This window comes from Octopus bimaculoides, chromosome 3 (genome assembly GCF_046866305.1).
Source record: "Octopus bimaculoides isolate indiv1 chromosome 3, ASM4686630v1, whole genome shotgun sequence".
In the NCBI taxonomy this organism is placed as follows: Eukaryota; Metazoa; Mollusca; class Cephalopoda; order Octopoda; family Octopodidae; genus Octopus; species Octopus bimaculoides.
In genome coordinates, this window is record NC_142930.1 from 78,841,866 (window position 1) to 78,860,437 (window position 18,572).

General features: G+C 38.4%; 1 protein-coding gene and 1 long non-coding RNA gene across 9 annotated transcripts in view; one reads left to right on the forward strand and one right to left on the reverse strand.

Moving 5' to 3' along the window:
* Positions 1 to 244: 244 nt before the first annotated feature.
* The window catches only part of LOC106882588 (uncharacterized), a 62,667-nt gene continuing 44,339 nt past the window's right edge, over positions 245 to 18,572 (forward strand). Inside the window, exons 1-4 of one of the 8 annotated variants that reach the window (XM_089349298.1) lie at positions 245 to 426; positions 675 to 727; positions 2,370 to 2,724; positions 10,615 to 18,260. In XM_089349298.1, coding sequence (XP_089205424.1) covers positions 2,401 to 2,724; positions 10,615 to 10,779 — 489 coding nt within the window. In that variant the 5' untranslated portion in view covers positions 245 to 426; positions 675 to 727; positions 2,370 to 2,400 and the 3' untranslated portion in view covers positions 10,780 to 18,260. Of the gene's footprint in view, positions 427 to 674; positions 728 to 751; positions 1,097 to 1,146; positions 2,203 to 2,369; positions 2,725 to 10,614; positions 18,261 to 18,572 lie in introns of those variants that run through there. The other 7 variants (XM_089349295.1, XM_089349293.1, XM_089349292.1 and 4 more) reach the window with 7 other exon arrangements.
* Positions 2,294 to 7,806, reverse strand: LOC149136604 (uncharacterized). Its single transcript, XR_016241109.1, has 2 exons — positions 3,392 to 7,806; positions 2,294 to 3,145 (listed from the first exon to the last, which is right to left on the reverse strand). It is a non-coding gene; the product is annotated as an uncharacterized LOC149136604 (long non-coding RNA).

The following is an 18,572-nucleotide window of genomic DNA, read 5'->3' on the forward strand; positions in this document are numbered from 1 at the left end:
CTCTCCCTCATATATATTGTGTTGATATTTTCAACTGATGCAACCATATCTGATTCGTCGAGCGCTTCAATTCTGTGTGTATACATATATTTACTTGATTGCTGACATTTAGCAATGGTTTCATGCATTGTTGTGATATGTCATTTTCTATCATTAATAAAACTGTTTGGCATTTTTTACAATACGGGTATGCTAGTGTATATATATATATATATATATATATATATATATATATATATATCAGTTGGAAGTAGCACCGCAATTGGTAGAGCACAACAGAATCATTTTACATTATCTAATTTGTGATCTTTGCATTCTTATTTTAAATCCTACTCTTTTGTGCCTTTGATTGCTCTGTGATTGATAAAACAATATCAAATACTGCAGTCGATTCGACCTCCATTAGAAAATTGCCCTTATGCTTGCGTAAGTGAACCATTCCTTTCTTTTTCTAACTTCGCTCTTATTTGACAGATTGTAGACGAATTTTGTAATTGATATTAAGGAAGTTGACTGAAATACTTGCACAATAATAAAACATGTTTGTTGTCGTCTGGTGCTTTTTCTTCCTTCTCTTTGTTTTAAATTAGAATTCATTACTATTCATTAATTACTGAGTAAAATTAGCCACTTTTAATTTAAAGTTTACATTCTCTTTTTTCTCTCATATGTAGGCATAAGTGCGCGCGTGTGTGGGGCGGAAACCAACGTGACAGTAATACCCAACGTAATTATCAATTATCACACTCAATGATTTAGTGCCAAAGAATAACAATATTTACATCGTTATAAATATTCTATGGGATAAACATCGAATTGATGAATTCTTGTTTATTGACGTTCATATTCAATCACCATACCTTATGTTTTTAGCACACCTGTCAAGATTTTCTTTTTTTTTTTCTCACAGAGATTTTAATAATGCTACAAAACTTTGATTATCTTGTCTTTTTTATCTATCTTCCAAATAGTTAGTTTCAAGTTAAAAACTTGAAGCTATAGTGAACAATTAAAAAAAACAAAAAAAAAAACAAACTAAAATTAAGTTAACAACTTTTAACGTATTTATCAGGGAAAAACTGCCAGTTTCAGAATGGTTTGTATCTATTATCTTTCTGTTTATTTACAACTTATCAGTCAAACAATGCATACTCGAGTGACAGTCTTAAAACTTAGTTTGATTCCTTATGTTTTTTAGTTTCGAGACCGACCCACCTGGAATATATATCTGTATACGTGTGTGTGTTGTTTTCTTAATTCTATCCAGTCGTATTTTAAAGATTTCTAGCTATTAGACAGCAGTGACGTTTGCTTATAAAAATTTTATCTTAACAATATTTACAGGTATTTCCTCTCATTCCAGATAAGAATAGAACTAAAGAATAGAATCGACAGGTTTTGTTCTTCATGGAAAGTTGATGAGGGGGAAGAGAATCCTAACAAAATAAGCGAATTATTTTTTCATGTCTGTGTGGTATTTATTTTGAGTTAGATCATTTACTTCACGTGCTGGCTGCTGTTTGTTGCTGTAGGTAGAAACGGTATACTTTTCGTCGATCTGTTTATAAAAGCTAAATCGCCTTCCTGCTGCTATGTTGCATTGCCCTCTAACGGAACAACACTCCAGCTAAACTCTCTTTTGAAATACTCCAGCAATAAATAATCTCAATTATTTTGAAATGCTTTATACCATCGCAATATAACTAGCATTGAGAAATGTTTAATGTTAAACAACCATCCGAACATTTTGTTAGTATTTCACTCTTATCAGCATTTTAAACAAATAGCTTTTATTCTTTTCTCTTATCATTCCTTGGAATGCTAAACGTTAGTGGTCTACTTGGAAAAAAAAATCTAACGCACCAAACAGTAGTTGCTGCAGATATTAATGCCAGCGTTACTTCAGTACCACAGCAACACCCCCTCCCTTTCTTCGCTGTTGTATCCTTCAGAAAAAATTAAATTTCCTTTTAGAATTTTTATTATTGTTTATCGCAAAGGCTTATTTTTAATTATCACTTGCAACATAGACATTATTGTACTTTTGATTCTAGTAGGTGAATGACCAATGTGTATATTTATAGAAATACGCAGTCTTTCGCGTCATTGACGAATTTTACGTGGGAAGATTTCACTCTAGCTAACCATTTTGGTACACACTGGAGCTGTTTAGTGTTAATCTTCGATAAGCATATTGTTAAGGTATGTGTTCATTACGCAAATCCACTTTTACCTTCAAAATCTAACATTAATGATATAAAAAAATGGAAGTAATTGTAACAAGTAATTTGTATTTTTGTATTGTTAACATGAAAACTAATTTTGTTGTCATTCGAACTAAGGTTGATTGTATTTTTACATTCGTTTAGGTACCTGTTTCTGATCATAAAATTTTATAGAATGGTTACTAGTCTCCAAACAGGAGAGAACGGCCAGCCGTTCAGTAGTTATCTTAACGGTCCACGGAATCACTTTCGTAGTAGTATGAAAGCTGTTCGCAGCCAGACCATCGATTTAGGTGAAGAAAGTAGATTTTTTGATGATGAAGATGATGATAACGAATCGGATGTCTCAAATAATTTGTGTCAGGCAGCAGGCAGTAGTTACCGACCTACAAGCTCGAACTCATGTGAAGCTCTTAAACATGCCGTTTCTGCTCTCACTCGTCTTGATGACTTCATTTGTGAAAAAATTGGAAGAGGCTTTTTTTCAGAAGTTTACAAGGTAAATATATTTACAATTTTAATCTCCTTTTTCTTTCATATACTTACAACAGATGTGTGCAAGATACGGGACTATTTTGCTTTTGAAATCTGTATTATTAAAAACATAACTTTGCACCAGTTTTAACCTTCCACGCTGCAATTGATTTTTTTTTTGGCTTATTTCTTTACTGTTTTTGAATGATAAAATTTTGGAGAGCTGTTAACGTCTATAAATCTTCCATATCATTTTTTTTCTGAATGAATGTATTTCAGTAGTTGCCAGAATCTTGGTGAGTGACAGGGTTGGTGGCTTTGTTTCTTATTTGGACTTCAAATTTTCTTTTGTTCATATCAACCAGAAAATAGTTTGGTCGTGTGTTTGGTGTTAATTTGTTTTGAGGGTATGATCCATGAGTAATGACTGTCATTATAACACACACCTGGAAAAAAAATTGACGGATTAAAATATAAAAAGTCAGAAAATAACTCTACTTTATTATCCAATGTAGAGTAAGATAGATAAGAATTAATATTTAGAAACTCATCAGAAACACTGAGAAGACAAAAACTATCTATAGATGCATGGCGTTAGTAGATGTCCACATATATACAAAATATTAAAGATATGTGTGTGGTTAAAATGTTTGTTTTGCAACCATGTGAATCTGGAATACATTGTACAGTACCTTGAGCAGGTGTTTTCTGCAATAACCTTGTGTTGACGAATATCTGGAAAAATTGCACTTTCTTCAAAGTTCTCTGACATATTTGTTCTTTACAAGTAAAAGATGTTTCTTACTCTCAAAACTCCCATGAACCAGTGATTAGCCTATTGGAAACCTATAACCAGCAACACTGTTCAGCTACTGCTATATTAAATCCTTACTTAGAGCCTTTAGATTCTCTTCAATAAAAAGAAATCAATAAATCAGACGATAATTAATGAGATATACAAATAGTTTAGTAAACCAAACTTTATTCTGGAAACAAATTCAATTCAAAATTAGAAAACATCTATTAAAAGCGAACTTGACTAAAATGCACCTGACGGAAGAATAAATGAGAATCTTATAAAAAAAATTTTAAAAATCAAACTATACAGCATGCATTACAACCAATTATAAACTAGCTTTAATAATATATTACAAAAATTAAAAATTTGATCATCATCACCATCCTTATTTAACACCTATACTCCATGCTGGAATGTTTGACAGGACCTGACTAGCCTGAAGGTTGCATTGGTGTCCAGTGTCTGCTTTGGCAAGGTTTCTACAGCTGGGTACTCTTTCTTGACATTAAATCTAATGACATGTTACTTATTATCTCCCTCTTAAAATAGCTACAATATTCAAAATTATCTCTATACAGATAAACTTAATATACTCACCAAAATTGCTTAAATTGGTACGAGGTGCTCTTCTTGTATGCAAGAAGAGCACAGTCACTTAAATTGACCCGAATACATACTGAAGGAGTAAGCTGTATTTCTGTTTTGAATGGTAGGCTTAACATGCCACCTTAAGCATCAAACTCCAGTTTCTCCTTGTCTACATTTTTTTCTGCAAGTATTAGCCTGTTGATGTTCAGGTTAGATATCAGCAGCATTGATCTCTCAGTAAATTATATGGGTACTGCCTTTTCTCTTTGGAGTAACTTATTACCGAAAAAACAGTTTGGCTCACATTCAAAATGACTGGAATCATATTATGGTTTGCTGAAAAGTTCATACAGTTAGATTTCTTTAGTACTTAAAAAATCTGATGTGATTGACTGTTCAAAAGTTGATTCCATCACTACTAATAACTCATCTTAGAATAGATTGTTCCAGCACAGCCTTAACTGTGAGAGCCAAAACAAACTAAAGAACTTACCCAGAGAGTTTGCTTTGACAAAAAAAACAAAAAAACATTCACACTACACTCACCATTACTAACCATTCTAATCTAATATCAGATTCTAGCTTCACAAATTGGTCAAATATCAAAACTGCTGATTATTGACATTTTTGCATACTTTGGCAACACTTTGTCCTTATCAATTGTAAAGCCATTAGCAGAATTGTCAAAGCTACTATCACTTTGGATAGACTTCACAAGATCTTTTGGATAAAGAAGGATTACAAGCTGAAGATCTTCAGAGCTGTTGTTCTGCCGAATTTGCTCTTTGGTATTGAAATGTGAACTGTTTATAACAGGCACACCAAAATGGATGGCAATTGTATTCCAAAATGTTTCTTTTTATAGAAAGTTATGTTAAATCTTCAATCAGTGGACAGCACAAATGCTACAAGGACATTCTCAAGACCCTCCTAAAAGACTTCATCATCAATTGTCATGAGGAGTCTTGCTGCTGAGAGACTTACTTGGTGCAGGCTCAAAAACAGTGTCACTGCATCTAAGAAAACCAGAAACTGACAAGCTTAGTAATAGATGAAGTTGAGAAAGTCCAGAGCTGGAATATTGCTAAAAAAGGACTTGCCACCCACTCCCAGACATACCATTTAAGTGCTTCAAACCGTAAGTTATGACATAATCATTGTCCATGTGGACAGATGAATAAGGATACTTAACTAAAGCATGACGTTTAGTGGGTACCAGCTTTATATGCTTATTTTTAATCATGATGTTCTTCCAGAAAACCTGCTGCAATTGTTCCATTGCATATCATATATCTATCCACCCCATCACTGTGTAATCCCAGAATTCCTAGGATATTCAGGATGTTGAATTTGTGTTTAGGTCTGTTTGACAAAAGCAATCCTGAAACACCTTGTAACTACATGTACAACTTCACTATCCCATACTATCCTAAAGTTTTAGACTAAACTTTGTCAAATCTGTCTTCAGCTTATGTACCTGAAGTGAATATCAGCAGAACAGCAAATCATATCTATTAATTTGTTCCAAATATGCAGTTCTTCAACTCTATTCTTATTCCACCAACAAATAATTATATCAGTTAAGTTTCCATATTTTCTGAGTCTAGTCAAATAAGTATTACTAACATATTACTTTTGATTTAATAAATTATACATTTCTAGCCACAAAAATTATCTTTGTGCTTAATATTTTAATGACAGCCTGTCTGATAAACCATTATAAATACTCAACTCTCAAGGGAGCCTTTCCCAGTCAACCTTCAAATTACATTCTTCTGTCTTAAATAAGGACAGAGTACATTGAATAAGGTAGTCTTTGACGTACCTCTCATCATCATCATCGTTTAATGTCCGTTTTCCATGCTAGCATGGGTTGGACGATTTGACTGAGGACTGGTGAACCGGATGGCTGCACCAGGCTCCAATCTGATCTGGCAGAGTTTCTACAGCTGGATGCCCTTCCTAACGCCAACCACTCCGAGTGTAGTGGGTGCTTTTACGTGCCATCGGCACGAAGGCCACTCACACGGTACTGGCACTGGCCATGCTCAAAATGGTGTTTTTTACGTGCCACCTGCACAGGAGCCAGTTCAACGGCACTGGCAACAACCTCGCTCGAATGATTTTTTAACGTGCTGTTTGTGCTCCACTGGCACAGGTGCCATTCATTGAATATGGTTCAATTACGATTTTGATTTCACTTGCCCCAACAGGTCTTCGCAAGCAGAGTTTAGTGTCCAATGAAGGAGAGATTGGCATGGGTGCCAGTCATCGAATTTGGTTCAATTTTGATTTCAAATTCACTTGCCTCAACAGGTCTTCGCAAGCAGAGTTTAGTGTCCAATGAAGTAAAGATATGAATAAGTGAGCTGGCTACACTTCTGGCAGAGGCCACAGATTATGCTCTCATAGGTTTGCCAGGTCTTCTCATGTACTGCATATTTCCAAAGGTCCTGGTCACTTGTCATTGCCTCGGTAAGGCCTAAAGTTCGAAGCTCATGCTTCACCAACTCATCCCAGGTCTTCCTGGGTCTACCTCTTCCACAGGTTTCCTCAACCATTAGGGTGTGGCACTTTTCACACAGCTATCCTCATCCATTCTTGCCACATGCCCATACCAGCGCAATCATCTCTCTTGCACACCACAACTGATGCTTCTTAAGTCTAACTTTTCTCTCAAGGTACTTATACTCTGTTGAGTATGCACACTGACATTACACATCCATCAGAGCATACTGGCTTCATTTCTTGCGAGCTTACGCATGTCCTCAGCAGTCACAGCCCATGTTTCACTGCCATGTAGCATGGCGGTTCGTACACATGCGTCATACAGTCTGCCTTTTACTCTGAGTGAAAGGCCCTTTGTTGCCAGCAGAGGTAAGAGCTCTCTGAACTTTGCTGAGGCTATTCTTATTTTAGCAGCTACACTTTCAGCGCACCCTCCCCCACTACAAACTTGGTCACCTAGGTAGCGGAAGCTATCAACTACTTCTAGTTTTTCTCCCTGGAATGTGGCAAAGGTTGTTTTCTGCACATTTTCAGTGTTTATTGCTCCTGAGCATCTGCCACATACAAAAACTATCTTGCTAGTTAGCCTTCCTTTGATATTGCTGCACCTCCTATGTGTCCATTGCTTATACTGGGTACATCTTATGGAGTTTCTACCTACGCCTTTTCTACAGATCGAGCAGGGCCATCTACCTGAAGGGGTTTGTGTTTTGTCTACCTTCCTACTTATTAGGACTTTGGTTTTAGTTAGGTTGACACTTAGGCCCTTCGATTCTAGTCCTTGCTTCCATACCTGAAACTTCTCTAGTTCTGATAGTGACTCAGCAGTTAGAGCAAGGTCATCAGCATAGAGGAGCTCCCATGGGCAATCTGTCTCGAATTCCTCTGTTATAGCCTGGAGAGCTATAAACAGGAGGGGGCTGAGCACTGAACCTTGGTGAGCCCCTACCTCTACCCGGAATTCTTCACTGTACTCCTTGCCAACACTCACCTTACTGACAGCCTCCCTGTACATGGCTCACACAGCTCTCACTAACCATTCTTCTATCCTTAGTTTCCTCATTGACCACCAGATAAGGGATTGGGGGACCCTGTCAAAGGTTTTCTCCATGTCAACAAAAGCCAAGTACAGAGGTTTATCTTTGGCTAGGTATTTCTCCTGCAGCTGTCTTACCAGAAATATAGCATCAGTGGTGCTTTTCCCTGGAATGAACCCAAACTGCATCTCATCTCAACTGACTCTCTCCCTAATTAGTTGGGCTATGACCCTCTCAGTGACCTTCATTACCTGGTCCAACAACTTGATACCTCTGTAATTGTTTGTATCTAAAGCGTCACCTTTACCTTTGTAGGAGTTGACTATGGTGCTGCTACACCAGTCATTGGGTATGACTCCTTCGTGTATCACCTGGTTAAGAATACGGGTGACTAGGCTATAGCCGACACTGCCAAATATTTTGAGCACCTCTGCAGTGATTCCTGATGGGCCAGTGGCTTTCCCTGTGTGCATACTCTTGATCGCTTTATCTACCAAGGTACTGTCAATTAGGATAGCTGGTCCCTCTGTTGGGTTAACATACGGCAGACTCTCTTTCTCCCATTCATTCTCTTTATTAAGCAACCTTTCATAGTGGCGTCTCGAAACCTCTCTCTTTGCAGCCTCATTTAGTGCAAGTGAGCCATCATCCATGCGGACACATTTCTTTCCTACGACATTCTCTCTCACTCACTGTCTTGCAACATGAAATACCTCTTGGTCCTCATGGCGCAGAACATTGGCAAATTTTTTCTTATCTGCTTCCCCTCTGGCTAAGTAAACCTGTCTCCTAGCTTTCCTTCTGGCAGTCTGATACAATTCCCTGCTACCTCCGTTCTTCCAATCCTTCCAAGCCTGTTTCTTTTGTCTAATAGCCCTGTGAATCACATTGTTCCACCACCACATTACTTCGGGTCGAGAGGGGACTTTGCACGAACAACAGATCTGGTCGGTGGCTCTCTGCAGGTTGTCCGGTAGAAACCTCCAATTGTCTTCTACTTTGTGTGATGCTATATCCCCTTCTATTTTGTCAAATGCTTCGAGTAAGACATTTCTAAATCTCTGTCCATTTGCAGGATCTTTAAGCTTCCAGACCCTTCTCCTCCAAGCTGGTCTACTTCTGGGCATCCATTTAGCCTTGATCCCGAAGTCGCTAACTACTAATCTGTGTTGAGGGGTACATTCTTCGCCTGGGAAGGTTTTGGCATTTATAAGAAGTCCTCTTTCCCTATTTCTGGCGAGGATTTAGTCAATTTGGCTAGTGTGTCTTCCGGAACGGTAGGTGACTAGGTGACAGGCAGGTTTCCTGAAGTTAGTATTGCAAACCATAAGATCATTTGCATCACAGAACTCCAGCAGTCTGGTTCCCTCCTCATTGCAGGAACCAAAGCCATAGCCTCCATGTACGCCATGGAAGTCCCCTGCATGTTGTCCAACATGTCCTTTGAAATCACCAACCACAAAGAGAAGGTCCCTGTCATTCGTCAATGAGGTAGTTTGCAACAGGGTGTCATAGAATTGGTCTTTCAGCCCATCCGGTAGCCCCGGTTGAGGGGCATAGGCCAAGATGGTGGTAGCTAACCTATGGCGAAACACTAGTCTAATCTTAAGTACTCTGTCACAAACTATGACTACCTCGATTACCTTATCAACCCATCTCTCTGCAAGAAGTATTCCCATGCCTCCCGACCCCATCAGTGTTCCCTGCCCAGAAAATCTTGTACTTGTGTTCTTTCCCTGTGAGGAACCTAGCAGAACCTCCTCTCCACCTTACTTCTTGGATGCAACACAAATCTACGTGTCTCCGTTCAAGCAACTCAACAATCTCACCAGACCTACCTTTTAGTGTACCGATGTTGAAAGTGCCAATTCTGACGGTGTGGGAGGTGTGGACCTGTGAGACCCTGGGATGATGGACAGCAGTGTCCTGTGCCTGAAAAGAAGGCTTGCATTTGGCAGAATTCATAAACAAACAATGCCTACAACCTGCATACACTACACCATCTTTATGCGCTATATGATCGGTAAAACCCTGGGTAGGGGAGGGATGGCATTAGGCCCTTAGAAGTGTTCGTGGGAGACAACCAAGGATAACAGAGGATAAGAACTTCCGGTACTGGTGGGGTGGGGGAGGAGTATACCACGAGCCAGTAAGTTTAAAGCGAGAGCCACTTCTGCATTTTTATACTATGGTTGACAAATTTAGTGAGAATGAGTTAAAGAAATGATGAACTTGAATAAAGTAAAGTAAAATAAATAAATAAATAAAGCGTGGTGATTAAAGGAATGCATGAATTTAAGACAAACAGGGAGACGAATCAAACAGGCGATGTTTACATGATCTACGCTGAAAACAGGAGTATATGAAAGGTTGAAAGAAAAGCTCTTATATATTCATCTTCTGGATTTCATATTCTGTCAGCAGAGGAATTCGAACTTGATTAGGAGAAAGTAGAATATTACTGGCCATAGCTGGAATGCTAGGTCTGTTCTGTTGGGAGTGACCTGAGAATAGACAACAATATGAGATGTTACTGTCAGTCTCTGCTATGCTTCTGAATTTACATGCTCTGTATCTTTCCCTTTTAACTCTATCATTTTCAGCTGGGCTACTGAAGTCATGACACTATCATTTTCAACTGGGCTACTGGAGCCATGACTCCAAATTTAAATCCAACAATTGTGTTCTTGTGCAAAATAGTTAATGCACTTTCAGTCTGCCTGGATGCTAATAGTTTCTACTCATATGTTGTAATTGTATGGTTAGTGGTGAGAAAGGAATTCAACTAGAAAAATATTTGCTGCAATAATAACCATATTGCTAAAATTGCTAAGAACTACTCTAATATTGCCAGCATAGATATAAAATGGATTAAAACATTAAAAGAAATACAGAGCACTTAAAATCTATGTACAGGGTATCCCAAAACTTAGGCGACCAACTTTTTTCAATTTTACTAAAGTAAAATATTGTTATATTTCAGGTTCAAGTGTTGCAATGCAACGGTAAAGGAAACACAATTATGACACTACCACATTTATTCAATGTGATCACCTCTGTCTCAAATTACAGTCTAGGTGCAAATTCTTCACATATGGCATGCAGCTGTTCTTGCAGAATCATTTCTGGTGTGCCTTCAGAGCTTTGAGCAAAGCATGAGGAGTGCTTAAGACCCTCGTCTCCAAAATGGATCAAACAGAAAAATTCAATGGGTTGAGATTTGGGCTTCTTGAGGGCCATACATCCTTGCCTATGAATGACAGACTATTTTCCCAAATTCAGTGTTGTGTCTGTTTGGAGTTGTGGGATGGTGCCAAATCCTGTTGGAGGCTCCAAATTGCACCTTGAAAGTGCTCATTTGCCTATGGAAGCAGTATGAGTCTACCTTCGATGGAGCCAGATACACTCCAAAGTTGGTCATTCTTGTTATTTACTGTCTGTTTGATGTCAAATTTCTTTCCATCAGTGATCACCAGGTTGGGCAGTGTCTTCAGCAATCTGATGCAGGATAAGTTGACTTCTCTCCAGTCTCATAGCCTTATAAATTTGCATGAACTCATGACAGTGGATCATCTTGGAGGAGTGGGTCCTGAGATTTTCCTTCAGCACTTGATACATCAATGTTCAACTTATTTTTGCTGTGGTAGCCAGTTTTCTGACAGAACAATGAGGCTTTCACCATATCTTTTCTCCAATACTTTTGATAAGCTGAGGGGTCCACACACTTCTTTTTTGGCTATGTCCAGGTCGATCAGTGGTGGAACCAGTCTCTTAAAATTTCTTGTCAATTTTCCAGACTGTTATTCAGTTAAGCATTTTTGCTATAGCTGTATTACTCTTGCCTCTTTCGTGGAGGGTTATGATTATATTTTGGTCTATAACCATTATCTTTATTAATCTGAATTTATTTAGTCTGAAACGAAAAGAAAACACTTTTATGATGTATAAATTTGATATGATGTATAATTTTCATATCTTACCACATTTATTGATAGTTATTAAAGCCTGAAACTTGAGAATACCCTGTAGTTCAGTTCTAGACTCCTCCTTCCAACATTTATTGAACACTTGTCTTCATATCCTTGTCATTAAACTTGTATTCTATTTGTTATTCTGTGCATTATTATTTAATGCTGCCAGATTCCTGTTAACCTTTCGTTAATATATTTCTAACCAATATACCCCTTGTGTGTTTCAATTAAATTCGAAAATAATAAAATAATCATGAATTTAGACTGGTTTCATAAAACAACTCTAACTTTTTATTTATCAATATACTAATATGATTTTGGAATGCAATTTAACAAAAGGCTCTTAACCAAATGTTTCATAAGTTTTAACTCAAAGCAAATCTTATGAAACAGTTTTGATTCAAAGTAATCTAATTACTTGTAAATACAGGTAAATTCAACAAAATGTAGATAATTAAAATTTTGTTTAAACAGCATCATCCAGTGTTTTGAGTCCGGGTTTTTACCCTGTTAATGGGGTGGCTGGATCTATCTCAGTGCCATAGCAACTACCCTCACACCATCTTGCCCAGTTTTGGGCATCCTCCTATTACAAACCAACCCTCCCAATTTCCTCCTCCACCTGTCCCCTCCACCTTTTCCTCACTCTGCCTCATTTTTGCGCTCCATTTACCTCAAATGCAATCACCCTCCTCAGAACATGCTCTTCATCACTCCTCAACACATGTCCATACCACCTCACTCCATTCGCCCTTGCCAACCATTCCACTGATTCCTCCAACCCTAGCATTCCCATCAAATCCTCAGTCCTCTTTTTATCAAACAGCTTCACTCCACACATTTCTCTCACCATTGCTCTCTCAGTCCTTCTCAAAATTACCATCTCTCTCTCACTCAGACACCATACCTCACTCCCATACAGCATTGCAGCTCTCACACAACTCTTATAGGCTCTTCCTTTCATCTTTAATGAGAACCTTTTCCCATATAATAACGCTCCACATTCCCTGAACTTCACCTAGTCAAATCTCCATCTTGCTGTCACAGCTGCTTCACATCCCTCACTTACATTCACTCCCAGATAACAAAACCCTCTCACTGTTTCCACCTCGTTACATAGCGCTTCCACTGGTTCTGCTGGCCCTCCAGCTCCTATCTCACATCTTCCACAAACAAACTCTCTCACCAGTCTTGGGATCACCTTCTTCATTTTCGTATATCTACCATGAATCCATTTCTCACATCTCGTACACAGCACCACATTTGTCATTACTCTCCTTTCATATACACCACATGGATCCACCTTACTCACTAACACTTCTCTTCCCACCCCACTCACCATCACCTTTGTCTTCCTGAGGTTTACCTTCAAATCCTTGCTTTCAAATGCCTCCTTCCATTTCTAAAACTTCTCCCTCAATCCCTCCATCGTTTCACTCATCAGAACAAGGTCATCCACATACAGTATCTCCATTATCAATCCCTCTTTTGCACTTTCTGTCACCACATCAACCACTATTGCAAACAACAACAGTGACAACACAAATTCCTGATGCACACCAACTTTCACTGCAAACTCCTCTGACAGCTCTGACCCAATTCTAACTCTTGTCTTTACCCCTTCATACAAACTCATGCAATGAACATTGCATCTATTGTCCCCTTCCTAGCATAAAACCAAATCGCATCTTGTCCTAATCCCCCCACTTCCTAATTGTCCTCTCCAACACCCTTCTCACTATTTTCATTGCATGCTCCAATAACTTCACTCTTCTATGCACCTCACAGCTCATCGCATCCCCCTTCCCCTTGAAGATCTGTACCACTACACTTAGTGCCCAATCATCTGGCATTCGTCTTCCGTCAAGCACACCCTGGCAGAGTTCCATCATCACAACAATCCCTATCTCTCTGCTTGCATTTATCATGTCCACACTTACTTCTGATGGACCAGCTGCCTTTCTTGTTTTCATTTCCTTCGCAACCTCTACTACTTCCTGACTAACCTTCTCCACTGGCCCCTCCACTACAACTTCCATCCTCTGATCCCATTCATTCTCTTCGATCATAATTCCCTCCATATGCTCCTTCCAAACTCTTCCCCTGTCCTCACTAAAATTCAACCTTCCATCACTCCCCCTCACGCATCTTCCTCCCTCAACATCTCTTCCATCTTTTTTCATTGATTTAATAAACCTAAATACTCCATCTGGGTTCTCATCCAGCCTGCTCAACCTCTCCTCAGCCTCCTTCCTCATAGATCTCACAACCATCCTCTTTGCATGATTCTTCATGTTATTATACCTGGCTTTCATTTGCTCAGTCCTATTATTACATAAAACTTTGTACGCCTCCTTCTTCCTCGCTATCGCATCCCTCACCTCCTTGTTCCACCACCATATATCTCTTCGATCTCTTCTACCTTTCATCCTTCCACACACTTCATTACATGCCTTTAGTACCCTTTCTTTAAAAGACTTCCACAAATCCGGTGCATGAATGCTTACCAACTCCCCAATTCTCTCCTCAAACTTTGCTCTTGTTTCTTCTTCCTTCAGTTTCCACACCTTTCTCGTCTCAACTGTTCCCTTTCTCGTCTCAACTGTTCCCTTTCTCGTCTCAACTGTTCCCTTTCTCGTCTCAACTGTTCCCTTTCTCACACACTTTTTAACTTTCTTCTAATCCCAGGCAGCAACCCCCAACCTATGCTGCGACTCTCCTGGTATTGTTTTCACATCTCTCAGATGCTTTCTGTTTTTCCTGCCAACCAACACGATGTCAATCTCTGTCTCATTCTTTCCTGCACTGAAAGTCACCTTCCTTTTTTTCTGTTTTCCTAAACCGCATGTTCACTGCACACAACTCTTTCTCATCACAAAACTCCAACAGCATCCTTCCTTCTACATTTCTCTCCCCAATTCCGTTTCCCCCATTCACACCCTCAAAGCCCTGGATCCATTTCCTAACATATCCATTAAAATCTCCCATGCCCAAATCCACCTCATAAAGTCCCACTTATTCATCACTTCATCGAAGAACCACTCTTTTTCAGCGATCCCTCTTCCACTTTGCGGGCCATACCCACAAATCACCCTCACCACTTCTTCCTCAAATGCTAACACCACTGTCATCACTCTGTCACTCTTTCTCCTGACCTCCACCACCTTTTCACAGATTTCTTCCTTCACCAAAACTCCTACACTTCCATTCCCCTTGCTATTTCCCCGACTACCACGACTTGTACTTTCTTCCCTTGACCCCAACAAATCTTGCACCATGGCCCCTCCACCTAGCCTCCTGCACACAGTACACATACCTTCCTCTTCCTCAATTTCTCACATACTTCAGTTCCCCTTCCATGCAGACTGCCTACATTCCAACTTCCCAACCTCACCCGAAGCTTCTCCTCAGGTCTTCAGCCATCATAAGGCAAGTCATGCTTGCATAACCCAGGATGGGGGTTTGCACCTTCCTTTTTGAGGTAAGCAGGTGCAGCCCACCCCAACCTTTGGGCTGGCTGGTGCTCATTCTCCTTTGCTATCCTGAGGCTTTCTTGGAGATGGATTTTCTACAGGGAGCATGCCCTTGCTTACCTCCAACCTCAGTTTCTAGGCATGAGTAGCCCAAGACCAAGGCTTCTACCACAATTTTTAAGAAATCTGGTGGAGAAACATCAGCTCAGAAAATGAGCTATTAGCTAATATTCACTGAGTATATAACAGAGAATATAATAGAGAAGAATTGTGCAAATTCTGATATTATCTATCAGTTGAACTTGATGCATATAAGACAGGTTTACTATAAAGATAAAACAGAATGAAATACTGAAATTTGTCTTGGAGAAAACTAAGAAATAGTACATAGATACACAGAAACACATATGATAATGATTCACGGGCCAAATTAATCAAAATTTGTCACACACCTTACAGGTAAATTAAAATTATAGGTAAAAAAATAAAAATGTTCTGAAAAAAAATTTATAGATCAAATTCACACACACACAATATTCCTAAAAATCCTTGAATTTCTAACTTACTTCCAAGTATGTGGGTAACCTAAACTCTCTAGCATTTAAACTGCCATATCCAGCCCAAATATGCCTCCTGTTTTATGTTGAAACTGGCCAGATCTAGTCTCTCACACCTACCCTAAAATGTCATTCAAATCTCAAAGCTATGAGACAATACATGATTAATTTAAAACAGTATGAATAAAAAAACTTTACATTTGGCAGAGTAATTCGAATGCTAAAGGGTTAAACTATTTTCCCCCTCTTTGTTTACGTTCTGTGTAATGATTCGTTTCCACAGTAATCACTTCAAAGGAAATATAAAAAAAAATTGTCTAATAGTTTCATTTCCTTGCAAAGACTCTGACTAGGTCTAATGTTTTCATAAAAATAACTAAGAAAAACAGTTTTTAAATTCTTACTGTATTCAGGTGCAAATTTTTTTTTTTTTAAATTATTATTATCAGAACTATTGTCAGAATTGTTTCACTTTCAGAAAAAGAAATACCTAATTCATAATCACACACATGGTTTTTATGTTTATATTTTCTTAGGTTTTTCTATGTCTTCTTTCAAAAATACTTGAATTCAAACTTGTTGCTTGACAACATGAAACTGGTATCCATTTTGCATCCATTGTGAAACATTTCAGTAAATCAAAGTGGCAAAAAATATTTTTTTAAAATCTCCAAAGATTCACCTCACTTAGATATCATGTACAATGATTGTGGACTGTGTAACTCAATTGTTTACATAGTGAAACCACATGTTTTCATGAATGTACTGATGAGATTTGCATTGAAATTTTCATTAAAATACAAAATAGTTTGTTTCAAACAGGTACAGCTGGTTTGGTAACAAAAGATTTAAATATTCTTGACATAAATTTTTTTCTCCTACCCAACAATCATAATGTTTTATTTTCTAATTATCACTTCTGTATTGGACATCATTTTTGTTCTTATAGGCCCTCTTCTGACTGATCTCTGTGTCTCTCTCACTCCAAAGGTAGACATTCCTTGTGTTTTATTAAGCCATATTTCTTTTGACTACATTCAATGATTGTGGAAATTCTGGGCCAATATAGGGGATACTAAAATGTCAATGTCTCCATCTTGTTCTTGCTAAGGAAATCCAATGTTTAGCCTCTAGCTTGACTGCAAGAACTTTTGAAAGGAAGACAAGTATTTAGTCTTACCTCATTAGAGGCATAATTTGAATTTAGTCAAGGTTTACAAGAAACCCAAAAGGTAGTGAGGTCATTTTTGCAGAGCTGGAGGCCAGGAGACCTAATCTGAATGATTGAGCAGATTATGATCAAAGGTATCGTAGCCATAACCATCTCATATTTTTTCTTTGCTAGGACAAAATTATCCAGTGTGTCCTTCCTTTTAAGATGGTAGAGTGTGATCTGAAGATTTGGTTGCTACTTCTAGTAAATTAAGTGCCTACAGAGAGTTGTCCTCATTGGCTTATAGCAAAATGTGTTTAATGCAACTGTGAAGTGAAGCAGCTGTCTGAGGTATGAGGTTATCATATCAAGTGTAAGATGACAATTTCTGTTTTAGGGTCCACATTCATGACCTTTGCAGGGTGTGTCTGATGTGAAACCACCCAAATCTATTGTGTGAAATACTGTATATAAAGTGAGGCCAATATGTTTAACACTTAACGTGATATGTGTATAGCATACACTCAAGTGAAATTCCTCTCCCCTTTATATGTACATACATTTGAACATAGCAAATAACAGCTAACCGTTGGCCACTATTTAGACCTCGTTGCATCCACTACTCTGATTGGTTAGTATTAGCGCAATTTCTCTCTTACTCTATCGTGCCAATATGCAGCGTATAACCAATTGGAGCCCATAAATAAGATTACATGAAACAGCCTGTTCTCAACCCTGTTGAGCCTACTGTTCCGTGTAAAAATTCACCTTCTCCTTGTCTTGAAGTCTTTGATTCCAGACCTTTTAAAGTCTAGCCACTGACCACACAAGACACACAGTCAGATCCAGCAGCAATACCACATGTCCAGGTTTCAACACAGCACTGTTTATGAATTTCTTCATTCTGGATCAACAGCAAAGATACAACTTGCAAGCCAGACGACAACACCCATCCAGCAGCATTATGGCAATCTCTTTCTTCATCACTACCATCTTCTTAACGATGTCAACAACATCTCCACGTACACAACAACCAGCAGCACTGCACAGGTTCTAACATAGCACTGTTCAGGAATTACTTCACCATGGTTAACATGGTTAGCAAGTATACAACCTGTGAGAAATTCTGTACAAGTGACCCAGGCAGCAGCGTTACAGCCACAACTTCGTACGACATGTACTGCACCAGCTCTACATCATTGCCTCAACTTCTTGTTGCAGTATTTCAATCACCGTGTACAATTGACTATGAACTGGTATTTCTTATTCTTGTGTCTATGAACATTTGTCTTAACTTCTCATTATAGACTCTTTCACTTTCTCCTTCATTGTTATTCTTATATGTAGCACACACACACATACATGCCTATACACACATACACTTTGTTCTCATGATGGCCTGTCTATTATTCTGTATACATGATGCGCACACAGACACACATGTTAAGCTATCAATAAAACTTCTCTCTAAACCTTCTACTTGGTTGTGTCTCTCTTTCCCCCACTGGCACGTATGCATTATTCCAGCCTTTTGAATAGAGTTATTATTAGATGGTTTCACCACACTACCACACTACCATGTGCTTGCTTGAAGTTAATATTTTTAACATTTACAATGAAGTGCCTTTAAAAATTTTAACATTGCTCAAATATCTGTAATGTTGTGCAGAAATAGGCTTGTATATAATCAACACAATATAATCAACACAAACCTAGAATTGCCGATATTTGAAATAAAGAATGGTGATGTTAACCAAAGTATAATCCAGTGAAGTTATCTTGTCAAG